Source organism: Mytilus californianus, unplaced genomic scaffold (assembly GCF_021869535.1).
Source record: "Mytilus californianus isolate M0D057914Y unplaced genomic scaffold, xbMytCali1.0.p SCAF_5, whole genome shotgun sequence".
Classification (NCBI taxonomy): domain Eukaryota; kingdom Metazoa; phylum Mollusca; class Bivalvia; order Mytilida; family Mytilidae; genus Mytilus; species Mytilus californianus.
The window spans coordinates 49,680,987-49,694,927 of NW_026262701.1; the positions used below are offsets into that span (position 1 = coordinate 49,680,987).

General features: G+C 31.5%; 1 protein-coding gene across 2 annotated transcripts in view; it reads right to left on the reverse strand.

Annotated features, from left to right (window-relative positions):
* The window catches only part of LOC127702400 (centrosomal protein of 89 kDa-like), a 55,161-nt gene that overhangs the window by 15,020 nt on the left and 26,200 nt on the right, over positions 1 to 13,941 (reverse strand). Inside the window, exons 6-12 of one of the 2 annotated variants that reach the window (XM_052206598.1) lie at positions 8,040 to 8,109; positions 6,859 to 6,930; positions 4,534 to 4,740; positions 3,190 to 3,338; positions 2,048 to 2,101; positions 1,091 to 1,174; positions 696 to 808 (exon numbers count right to left, since the gene is read on the reverse strand). In XM_052206598.1, the coding sequence (XP_052062558.1) occupies positions 696 to 808; positions 1,091 to 1,174; positions 2,048 to 2,101; positions 3,190 to 3,338; positions 4,534 to 4,740; positions 6,859 to 6,930; positions 8,040 to 8,109 (749 nt within the window). The remainder of the gene's footprint in view (positions 1 to 695; positions 809 to 1,090; positions 1,175 to 2,047; positions 2,102 to 3,189; positions 3,339 to 4,533; positions 4,741 to 6,858; positions 6,931 to 8,039; positions 8,110 to 13,941) is intronic. The other variant, XM_052206599.1, reaches the window with a different exon arrangement.

Here is a 13,941-nt window from a genome sequence, read left to right on the forward strand (position 1 = left end):
GGTGAGCTAAAAACCATGAGAGCAGTTCAATTTTTTCAATTTCAATTCCAAGTCCACAATTAGTATTTAACTCCACAGACAAGTGTGGACACACAACAATATCTTTAATGAATAAATCACTATATTTAGGTAAATTAAGTTTACGTTTAGTTTTTCTTTTCAGAGCTGTTAATAAGGTGTTGTATCCAACTTACGACAAATGAAAGGGGACAAAAATATATCCATTACCAACTAAGAAAATTTCTTTGTATATATGAATAACAATTTGAATATAGCAAGTAAGTAATCTATACATAGATAAAAAGAGCAAATACTTTAAATTTTGTTTAATCTTTGCAACCGGACTTTTAAATGAATGAGGTCCTACTGTGGATTCATTTATTTTTGAGGGTACCAGTTTTTGTGATTGAGAAAAAATGGATACTTAATTTCACGGTTTTTCCAAAGTCTGCACACAAGCCTATAGAAAATGCGCAATTTTTGTTGAATATTTTTTAACTTGTTCCCACTAAATCCACAAAGTTAGTATCCAACGATAAATGATGATTCCACAGTATCTAAAATAGAGCTCCCTTACTGATGTCTAAACTTGAAGATCAAATGTTGATCTAAAAATATCTTGTTTTATTGTAATTTTTACGTTTGCTGTCTTATTTATGTTTACTGAACATCTCAATTTTTTTCCTAATACTAACCATTCATGTATATCTACAGGTCCTTTTGTTGCTGTTTCTTCAAGGTCATGTTGTAGCTGCTCATTTTCATCCACTATTGATTCAGCGTTTCTTCTTAATCTGTCAAAATCTTCCTATAAACATATAATACATTTTTGAATTTGGTTGTAGTACAAAAGGACTGTTTAAAAGATGATATTCATTTTTACAATATTCTTTAGAATTTACAATGTTTGTCAATTTAAATTCTTGTTTAAGTCTTTCATTTTTTTTTATTCTAGCTTATGATAATTACTCATTATCGGAATTTCTAAAACACAAATAAAAAGACTTCATAGATTCTGCTATTGATTTCCATTAAATTTACACCCCTACAGCCATTCCCCACATACTGGCACCATGAAATTTATACTAACCTGATATTTGAGTATTATTTTATCTTTTTCAGCCATTCTGTCATCATAGGCCATAAATAAGGGAGATAAATATTTTGTATCAATCTGAAAACAAAACAAAGATTTCAAGTAAATTAGTTATAAAAATAAATTTTGTCTAAATATGTATTTAGCTTTTTCTCCATACAAAGTAACAGTGATTTTCTAATAAAAAATATGACTTTTGATGAACATAAATTTCTTTTTCAATTCATGATTGCATAATTAAAAGTCTAATTTCTGAAGGTTCAAATCTTCAGTTATCTTATTCTGTTATGTAGAACTTATACTTCTGAAAAGTTTTCTACCTGTGGACTAGCATATTAAAAACATAGCTTGACGTGTCAGTCTAGAAAAAAGGAGGGATCATATTCATATATCATTAACATGGTCTAGTCCTGATATGCATGCAATATTTGACACTGGTCGTTAAACACCAATTCATCATCATCATCAAGTGACCATTTTGATTTGACTGATAGATGAATGAATACCAACAACCAACAGAAAATATTTCATTTTTATGACAATATCACGTCAATGTTTTATGAATGACATGCTTGACCTTGTATAAGAACTGCGGAGTCAGACTTCCGCTATGATGATATATCTAATCTAACTGAAAACTTTCTAAATATGAGATATAGTCTTTGATCTGTTATATGATTTCATGGTAATGTGGTAATGTCATTTGAGTATATGCTACTTAGTTCAACATCTTCATTATTTCATTCTATGATTAGAACCCTTGACCTAAAACAAGGTGCGTTACTACTATATTATAACAACAGTTTTAATCACTTAGAATACATGAGAAAATGCTTGTAACATTTATTGTAAAAGTAATGCATGTACAATGGATGTGAATTGTTCCGGTTAAGAGTTATTTTTACCATTACATTGTTACAGTAGTAAAATGTATTTATTATTACCACCTACCAGCCAAGATGGTATTGGTCCATCCCTAGGTAATCCCAGCAGACCAGCCGTTGTCTGAAATTGATTAAACTTTATGTGTGTGAAATTAACATTACACTTGTATATATTTCTTTTCCCTTTTTTAATTTTTACTTCAAAGATTACTTAAACATAATAATTAAAAATAAAGTTAGAGAACAGAAACAAAAAATTCAGCAATTTTTCCATTTGTAAAGGGCATAACTCTAGAACTGTTAAAGTGACGCCACCAAAATTCACACTTGATCTGTGTTTGTGGTAATAAGCATTGTGTATAAGTTTCATAACATTTGGTTGAGGCAAACTAAAGTTAGAGAACAGAAACCAACTTTGGGACGTACGGACGGACAAGGGTAAAACTTAATGCCCCCACCACTACGGCGGGGGCATAAAAAATACTAAAAGATGGCATATTTTGGTATTAATATTGATTCACTCATAGGGTCTTTGCATCGGAAATAAACACATTTATTCTAAAACCAGTTGTTGGCATGGTACAGGTTATGTTCTTGATATTCATATGATGAAGACATAATCTTTCAATCAGTTTAATTGAAGTCTGGAGCTGGCATGTCAGTAACTGCTAGTAGTCCTTTGTTAATTTATGTATCATTGTCATTTTGCTTTGTTTCTTTTGTTACCTATTCTGACATCAGACTCAGACTTCTTTCAAACTGAGTTTTACTGTGTGTTTGTTTATTCTACATTGGTATAGGGGGAGGGTTGAGATCTCACAAAACATGTTTAACCCCGCCACATTTTTGCGCATGTCCTAAGTCAGGAGCCTCTGGCCTTTGTAAGTCTTGTATGTTTTTTAATTTTAGTTCATTTATATGTTTTGGAGTTTAGTGTGACATCCATTTTCATTGAACTAGTACACATTTTTGTTTAGGGGCCAGCTGAAGCCTGCCTCTGGATGTGGGATTTTCTTGCTGTGTTGAAAACCAATTGGTGGCCTTCGGCTGTTTTCTGCTCTTTGGTTGGGTTATTGTCTCTTTGACACATTCCCCATTTCCATTCTCAATTATATTAATAATTTCACTCTAACATCTGTCCATGAATTCACAATTTCTCCTATTTTTAGAGCACATGCAGACACTTTAATAGGTGTAACATTTAATTACCTTTTCTTCAGCAGAAAGTGGTCTAAATTTAGCCTGATAAGCACTGAGTTCTACTGTCAGTCTGTGTATGCTGTTCTTCAAGGTTTCATTTTCTGCCTTCATTTCTTGTAACTGTTTCTTTAACATTAAATTCATTGCTGTGTCATGATCTGTAAAGTTTGAAAAAAATTTCTTTAACATCCAGAATGAATTGTGAATTATGATAATTGTGAATTCGGATTTAAATTTTAAAAAATTATTTTTGCAAAATATTGCACAAGGATTAGTGTAGATAATAAGATTTTGCATTTCAAATTCAAATGGCAGTGATTGTAAACTGCATTCCCAGAAATCATACATTTTTGTCCAAAGATCAACAATCACAACTACAAATATAAACTGTTGACACAGAGATATTTCTCCCTAGTATGTAATGAACCATCACCGAAGGTGAAGGCCCAAATAATCTACATGGAAATGATAAATGCCAATGCTAATAAAACTGCATACCAAATGCTATCTACCTTTCATAAGTTGTTCCCTTTGAACTGACCTAAACACAAACTTTAACATGTAAGAGTTTTAAAGTCAATGAACCATGACTGAGGGGGCGGGCCCGTATAAAAATTGCCAAGGAAATGAGACATGCATATGCTAATCTAACTGTATACCACATATCATTTCATTGACCAACCAATAGTGGTTCCCCTTAAACTGACCTTATCACAACAAGTACATTGTTGAGCGCTGCTGCCGGAAGCAGCACCCCTTATTCTCACCTTCAAAATTGTGTCCAGGTAAGACAATAAGCAAAAAATTCTGATTTTATATAGATATAAGAAGATGTGGTATAAGTGCCAATGAGACAACTCTCCATCCAAGTCACAATTTGTAAAAGTAAACCGTTATAGGTTAAAGTACGGTCTTCAACACGGAGCCTTATAGCATACATACTGACATGTTCCAAATCTGAGTCAAAGGATACAAATCCTTTCCCCCAAAAAAATCTTATGAGTAAAAATATTCATAAGTCATGAGCATTTTAAAATAGCTTAAGATCAAATTTAGTCCTAAGATTATATGTCTAAGTTTAAATATACACATTGTCATGTTCAAGAACCACACATTGTCATGTTCAAAAACCAATGCTACATGTTTCATGGACTTTTAACTCAATCTGCTCACAATCTTAGGAAGGAATTATCTCTCTTCACACTATGATACAATATAATGACCCTGAGTATGTAAACTTACCACCATGTTCCAGAGCTGATGTCACATGTTTCAGTGATATAACTTCTGACTCTAGTTGTTCAGCCCTTCACACTATGATACAATATAATGACCCTGGGTATGTAAACTTACCACCATGTTCCAGAGCTGATGTCACATGTTTCAGTGATATAACTTCTGACTCTAGTTGTTCAGCTTTTGATCTCAGGATATAATTTTCTCCCTCCAGACTTTGCTGTAAAGAATCATGACTCCTAGCTGTTGTAGCACCACTTCGCGCTGTGTTAGCACCACTTCGAGCTGTGTTAGCACCAGATCTATGACTTCTGTCAGGAGATTCTACAATAAAAATGTTGAATTATTACCATAAAAAAGTATTTCTTATCAACATAAGTGACAAATCTGCTTGTTTCCTTTTAAGACGTTTAATGGCTCTTTCCGTAAATTAGAGCAATTTCATGGCAGTTAAGAACAGAATTTTATTGGTGAAGGAAACTTGAATACCCTGGGTAAACTTCAGATCTTTGGCAGAAACTGAAATTTACTTACTAACAGATACGGTGGTACCATCACCTTTATAGCAAATGACAAGGTCACAAGAGTCAGGTTAAAACAAAGGGTTTTTAATAGGTTTGGATGTTGGATGTGTACGGATTGATAATTTAGTCTTAGATGCATGATTTTTTTTATTAGTTGTTAGTGGCTTTGAACTAGCTGTCAGTAACTGCGAGTACTCTCAGATCTGTACTTAGTGTCTTTTTGTTGTTTGGATGTACAAGTACCCGGCCACGTCCACTTGTATTTGTATATTTGTATTTTTATCCATCTGATGAGTTAAGCCTCTTTCAACTGATTTTTATAGTTCGTTCTTATGTTGTACTGTTACACCACTGTTCCAGGTTAGGGGGAGGGTTGGGATCCCGCTAACATGTTTAACCCCGCCACATTCTGTATGTATGTGCCTGTCCCAAGTCAGGAGCCTGTAATTCAGTGGTTGTCGTTTGTTTATATGTTAAATATTTGTTTTTCGTTCATTTTTTGTACATAAATTAGGCCGTTAGTTTTTTCGTTTGAATTGTTTTACATTGTCATTTCGGGGCCTTTTATAGCTGACTGTGCTGTATGGGCTTTGCTCATTGTTGAAGGCCTATAGTTGTTAATTTCTGTGTCATTTGGTCTCTTGTGGAGAGTTGTCTCATTGGCAATCATACCACATCTTCTTTTTTATATTCAACAATTCTTATAATGTTAAGATATTTCTGCGATAGAATTTTTTTTTTCAACATCTGCAAAACAATAGCAAATTTTCTAATTAATAACAAAATAGACGGGATTTAATTCACAAGACTCAGGTTAAATTAACATTATAGACCAAATAAAAAAGGCAATAAGATACATGAATTGCCAAGGGTAACAAAACACAAATTGTAAATTGGTCAATATTGCATACAATTCCATAATATTGTTTGCTGAAAGTAGTATAATATGTCAAAGTTATAAAAGAGAGATCAAGTAGAAAGATATGACTGTTTTTCATTAGAACATTTATATTATACTGTAAATTCAGAAATTATTGTGTGCATTTATTATTGCAATTTTTTCGAGAAAGGACAAAAATGTGAGTTCAATTATTACAATTTCAGAAAAATCTGAATACAGATATATGTATCAGTTATCAGAATGTGAGTTTTATTATTGCGATACTCACCTAGTCGCATTTTTCATATTAATAAAAACCTTGCAATAATTTCTGAATTTACAGTAGCTAGACATATAATTACAGAAAATTATGCACATACAGGTATATCAATTTTGTTTTGTTTCTGTTTATTGGCATTCAAAATTCTAGTAAAAGCACAATTAACAAAATATAGTGCAATATTATATCAAATGGTATGCTCTATAAATACCTTTATATTTCCTTAGAAAAAATTAATACAAACAAAATTTTTGTTTTCTGTTTTTAGTATGATCACATCTCTATAATTTTTGCTGGTTGCTGGATCAAATGATCAAAAAGAGAATTCATTGTAGTATGCATTTAGTCATTATGCTTTTGTGATTTTGCAATTTCAATTTTTGTGTGAACAAATCAGTTATATTTAATCAGACCATTCCCATTTTCGTGTGAACAAGTCACATTTAAATATATTCAAACATTGTACTTTTGTGGTCAGACAATTTCAATTTTTGTGTGAACAAGTCACATCTAGATTTAAATATTATGCTTTTGTGATCAAACAATTTCAATTTGTGTGTGAAAATGTAAGATCTATATCTAAATATTGTGCTTTTGTGATCCGACCATTCCCATTTTTGTGAGAACAAGTCACATTTTAATATATTCAAACATTGTGCTTTGGTGGTCAGACAATTTCCACTTTTGTGATCATGTCACATTCATATTTAAATAGTGCTTTTGTGATATGACCGGATTCCATCACAAACAATATCTACCTGCTCTGATGGATGACTGTTTGACCTCCACTGCTTTTTCTATTGGCTTTTCCTGATGGACAGGAGATTCATCTAAAGAAGTTCACATAAAATACATGCAAAATGAAACAGAAGGGTATACATAGTGCATACAAGGAAAAAATGATGTAGACAACGTTCTATATTATTTTAAATCAAGGTTAATGCAATGCTTTTCAAGACAAGAAAATGCTGACAATGAGCACCAAAATTATCTAATTCAACATTTAAATTTTTGACAGTAAACGTCTATTTTAAAATGTACAGGAATTGCATTGATCAATCTCTAATGGAAGTGTCCTCTAAAATATTTGCAATAATTAATCCATTTATGAATTTACAGTCCTTGGAAAAGATGATTTTGATTTTTCAATAGACTAGACATTATTTACCAAAAAAAGTTTTTCAATTATTTTAACAATCTTTCGCTGTCATTAATTTTAAATTATTCTCAAATAACATTTCCTTGTTTACACTAAAACAATATGATAAGACCTAAACTAAACTGATAATGTAAATTAAGTAGTGGTGTGTAAAAATAGATTCAAATTATGCTTTAATAAGAATAACAAGAAATCAGAATACCAAGTACCAAAATTATATTTCTAAAGAATTACTTCATCATGGAGAAAAATGTGTTAAACTAATCAGTATAAAAAAAGAAATTAAATGCAAAGTCCTTTTTAATATCTTATTCTAAGTAAATAGCATCAGATAAAAACAATGCATAGTTTTGTATAAGAAGTTGGATGGATTGTTGTAATAAATTAAACTAAGCCTGTAAAACTGAAGAAGTAATGTAGCTGAACAGCAGATTAAGGTGTATGGGATTTTGGGATTTAAAAGTTACTCCATTTTTCTCCTACCCACCATCCATGCAAATTATATGACATATTTAATATAAGCTCTTGTATAAGTCACTTGAATCTGTGTACCTGATAAATTATTCATTGCTTTCTACAATAATCCTACATAAAATGGGCAACTATAGTATTGAAATTATAGAACCAGGAAATTTCCCCCAAATAAACATGCGTAACATGTATAAAACTAAAATAAAAATCGACTAACAGAACTTGTTAATGCATGCTGATATATACATGTCTCATATATAAAATTTTAAATGATTTAAAAATATCTGAGAAAAAATATGAATTAATTACCTCTTTTTGATCTTTGACTAGGAGTTTTATGGGGTGATGTAGTTTGTCGTTCCACAGTTACTTTGGGTATCTGAAAAAAAGCAAGAGTAATTTCCCTTTGATGCAATGGAGGTCTTCTTTGTACTTTGTATGTAAACAAAAACATCCTTTTATTTACTTCTTTTTTTTCACATATTTAAAAAAAAGTTATGTATATTCAGTCTTCGTACTCAACCACAAGCCCACCAACCCAGGCTTGTAAAATGCTGTTGGGGCCTGTAAAAATCATCTCTACAGGCCAATAGAACCCAACTAAAATTCGCATAAAATTCAGCATCAGGCCTGTAGATTCAAATGTTTATCGTGAAAACTGTATATTACTATGATCAAACAAATTACACTTTAAAACTAAAAACTGTTTATACATTATTATCATACAAAAACCTGTTTGATCTATAATTTAAAAAATAAAATCTACACCAAAGTAAAAGGGGAAAGAGGTTGTATAGTTCAAATTAAAATTGAAATTGATTTGGAAAATACCAAAAAACATCAATTGATATCAATTGCAAAATTTGTTGTTTTTCCTCTGAAAATCAAATTTGTATACAGGTACTTATATATTAATACAAGAAATTTTAAACAAAATGTTTTCAATACTATGGATACATTAATATTTGTGAAATACCAATTTTCAGGAATTTCATGGACATAGGAATACCACAAATTAATATGCTCAACAAAGTACAAAATAATCTATAGCTTTGTGTGCAGACTTTAGCAAAACAACCAATTTAAATACCCAAGAAAATACAGTTTTTTCTCCAACCATGAGTATTGGTACCCACAAAATAAATAAATCAATAGTATTCCTTTCTAATTCATTTTAACAGATCTGTGAAAAGAACTAAAATGTTGCCATACATATATATACAAGTATATATGAAAAAAACCCACCTTATTCTTACAAAGCAAATGCATCAATTATTATACCTTCACAAAAAGAAGTACATAAAGATGAGAGCTGATGTAGGGTATAATATAATACAAACTAAACTTTAAATAGACAACAAGTCAAGAATTAAAAAAATAATTAAATATTTGACATATTACAGGTTTCTGAATAAATGTAGTCAAAGAACTTGAAATTGGTTATATGAATTGAATTTATATTCAATTAAAGATTTCTTGCTGTTGTGCAATACACTGTGCTGTTGCGCAATACTGAGTAAATCTGTTGTTTGACTATAAACAAATAAAGTTCAATTTATTCTCAATGTCATGTTAGAAATTTATGAAAATCAAAAGGGAGCTTACATCAATAGATATAAACAATTCACCAAAGTTTCATGAGAATTACTGACAGCATTTTTGAGTTATTGTCCGAAAACTGGAAAATCCCCCCTTTTTTAATGAATAAAACCCCATAACTCAGAAATGTAAAATGTAAAATTCATAAAATTCTAAAGGGAGCTTACTTAAATAGATATAAACAATTCACCATAGTTTCATAAGAACTGCTGAAAGCATTTTTGAGTTTTTGTCTGAAAACTGGAAAATCCCCCTTTTTTATTAACTCGTAAACGTGAAATCATAAATTTATAAAAACAAAAGGGAGCTCACGTCAATAGATATAAACAATTCACCAAAGTTTTATGCAAATTGGTAAAAGCGTTTTTGAGTTAATGTCCGACATGTTGACGACGGACGGACAGACGGAAGGACAGAGGTATACCATAATACATCCCGTAAACGGGCGTATAAAAACCAGAAAAATGATTATGTTTGTAAACCAAATAGGGTTTAATTACTCAAGACTTTTATTTGCATACTTAGTATTTCAAAATTCATTAAATCCTTCCATTTTCATTTTTCAATTGTGAATCAAAATAGACAAAATTGAAGTTTAAAACTGTTGAAACAAAATAGGGTTTAGTACCCTGACAATCTTTATGAATTTCATGGAGACATTCAAATTCTAAATTATATGTTTCATAGCATTGTGTTAAAATCTAAAATGATTATGTCAAACAGTACTTTCATTATCACCTGGAAACAAACAAAATCCAAACTTTAAGGTAACTAAGGGACATAAATGTCTAAATCATCAAATTATAAGTCATGTTTACAAGATTTGGTCAGGTGTACAATTTTAAGAGAAAAATGTATATTTACATGCTTTGGCCTCGAGCATCACTGAAGAGACATTAATTGTCAAAATGCACATCTGGTGCAGAAAATCGGTACCTTTAATATTATTATACTTATACCTCAACGTAAAGTGTGATAACAGATAATCCAATACACCTTTAATTGTGTATCATATTCTTCATGCAAAAAATAGTGAACAAAATTCAAAGTAATGGTTCACATGTGTACATTTTCAATGAGAGTATGGATATGTTATTAATATATTTGTAATTCTATATAGTGAAACAGGGTACACAATTCATAACTGATCAAAAGTGCAAGCAGGTTCAACAAAACTAAGACCTACCCCAACTGAATTTTCCTATAAAACAGTGTTTTCATTTCACTTAAAGCCATGAATATGTAGTGTATAAGTGCAATGATACATGAATAATATTATAGAATTATATCTAATAATTAAATCAAAAGTTAATTATTTCCTTTGGATAATTCAACTAGTTCTGTAAAGTGGGATATCTTCATAAGGGGTTTATTTTCCATAATTTTGTGATTAAGATAAAACTGCAAAATACCCATTCTCTTAAAGGAGTAAGTTAAAAAAGGCCATATTTGGCCCCTATTATCAAGTCAATTGTTTCGAGATAAAAAATGATTGAAGTTGATGAAAAGACAACGCAAGAAAGTTAAATAGAACTATTTTTGTACAGCTCTTTTTAAAAAGTGTTAAAATTTACTACATTTTGTACCAAAATTGGCCAAAAGTAGAGATTTTTGTGAAATTTGACAAAATCAGCTGGAATTCAATCAATTTAAGGCCTAGGAAACATAGAACACAGGCTTCAACAAACTAAATATTTAAGTCAGATATTTTAAATCTTATAACAATCATTATGTTAAAGATCCTTTTTGTTGATGCATGCGCTCTATTTATCCAGTCTAAAAATGGATGGAAATTGACCGGTTTTCGTTGAATTTTCATGAAAAATCTAAATTTGTGCTATTTTTGACATCATGAAAAGAATACTAATATGTAAATTTAAAAAAAATAGACATATTGCCTATCTAGTCATTGTTTTAGTATGATTCATTGTGATATTGGTCAATAAATCCTAATTTGAAACTTCAACTAGAAGTAGGGGCCATTTGAGAAACGTATCAAACCTACACCTTTGATTTTTTAGAAAATCAGAATCAAGAACAATAATATGTGTCCTTTCAGCATAATCTTGGGCAAAACCATGCAGACTGTTTTGAAAAAGGCTTTGAGATGCAGCAAAATTTGATCACTGTATTATTTTTCAATTCTTTCATCAATTCATTCAGACCACAAGGCATGGCAATCAACATTTTAACAGTTGTCAAGCAAAAGATTCTTTAAATTTACAAGACGGTATAGATACTGGGAAATTTAATTCATAAAAAGTATTAATTCGATCCTTCATTTCTCCCTGAAGTATCCCTGTTGGGTCTTCACTTCTCCCTTTTGGCTGCCAGGGAGAAGTCACTTCTCCCTAAAATTCTGAAGTGTGGTGACCCCTGCAAGCCCCACTGGCACTACATGTATCACATTTCAATATGTTGTGAACTGCAAAATATGGGTCCAAACCCTAATTTGACATAGAGGGAAATGGAGCCTTGTAAATAAGTGCTAACCTTCATGCTCGTTATTGTTAAAACAAAATTGTTAATCTCATTTATGGGTCAGGGTGAACTAATGTGTGTACATTCCTTCATCACTACATACTATGCATCAACTGATAAAAAATTATTTTAATATGTAGTCGAACCTTAACACAAAACTTAACCAAAGCCCTTCATTCATGTTTAAAATAACTAAATATACCAAGTAAACTAGAGGCTCTAAAGAGCCTGTGTCGCTCACCTTGGTCTATGTGCATATTAAACAAAGGACACAGATGGATTCATGACAAAATTGTGTTTTGGTGATGGTGATGTGTTTGTAGATCTTACTTTACTGAACATTCTTGCTGCTTACAATTATCTCTATCTATAATGAACTTGGCCCAGTAGTTACAGTGGAAAATATTTTGTAAAAATTTACAAAAATTTACAAAATTTATGAAAATTGTAAAAAATTGACTATAAAGGGCAATAACTCCTTAAGGGGTCAATTGATAATTTTGGTCGTGGTGACTTATTTGTAGATCTTACTTTGCTGTACATTATTGCTGTTTACAGTTTATCTCTATCTATAATAATATTCAAGATAATAACCAAAAGCTGCAAAATTTTCTTAAAATTACCAATTCAGGGGCAGCAACCCAACAACGTGTTGCCTGATTGGTCTGAAAATTTCAGGGAAGTTAGATCTTGACCTAATGAACAATTTTATCCTTGTCAGATTTGCTCTTAAGGCTTTGGTTTCAGAGATATGAGCCAAAAACTGCCTTTTTCTCTATGTACTATTTTTTAGCCATGTCCGCCATCTTGTTTCTTGGGAGGGGTCATCGGACACATTTTTTAAACTAGATACCCTAATGATGATTGTGGACAAGTTTGGTTAAATTTGTCTAAGTAGTTTCAGAGGAGAAGATTTTTGTAAAAGATTACAAAAATTTACGAAAAATGGTTAAAAATTTACTATAAAGGGCAATAACTCCTTAAGGGGTCAACTGACCATTTTGGTCAAGTTGACTTATTTGTAGATCTTACTTTGCTGAACATTATTGCTGTGTACAGTTTATCTCTATCTATAATAATATTCAAGATAATAACCAAAAACGGCAAAATTTCCTTAAAATTACCAATTCAGGGGCAGCAACCCAACAACGGGTTGACAGATTCATCTGAAAATTTCAGGGCAGATAGATCTTGACCTGATAAACAATTTTATCCTGTCAGATTTGCTCTAAATGCTTTGGTTTCAGAGATATAAGCCAAAATCTACATTTTACCCCTATGTTCTATTTTTAGCGATGGCGGCCATTTTGGTTGGTTGGCTGGGTCACCGGACACATTTTTTAAACTAGATACCCCCAATGATGATTGTGGCAAAGTTTGTTTTAATTTGGCCAAGTAGTTTCAGAGGAGAAGATTTTTGTAAAAGTTAACGACGACGGAAGACGATGACGACGCCGGACGCTGGACGCCAAGTGATGAGAAAAGCTCACTTGGCCCTTTGGGCCAGGTGAGCTAAAAAAGTTTAGCAACAAATATCTTAAATATCATGTTTCAACAAGAATGTGTCCATAGTACACGGATGCCCCACTCGCACTATCATTTTCTATGTTCAGTGGACCGTGAAATTGGGGTCAAAACTCTAATTTGGCATTAAAATTAGAAAGATCATATCAAAGGGAACGTGTGTACTAAGTTTCAAGTTGATTGGACTTCAACTTCATCAAAAACTACCTTGACCAAAAACTTAAACCTGAAGCGGGACAGATGGATGGACAGACGAACGGACGTACAGACCAAAAACATAATGCCCCTACTACTATCGTAGTTGGGCATAAAAATATTGGAATCGACACTGATTTTCAAAATTATTCAAGACATTGCTAATAAAAACCTTTGATATGATTTATATAAAATCTGACAAAACTGTTCACGTGAGAGCACTTACAATGCAATTTTACATATTATTAATCTTTCCAAGTGGCATTACTCTTTTAAAAAATTCGTAAGGGTTTCCTAGAACCCAGTGTCTCGCCTACTTTTGCTGTTAATTGCAGGCTCAACAAAAATGAGGAAAAAAATTAATAAAAATATTCCTCTCTATACTATCTTTTGATTGTAAGTAGTTTCTGTC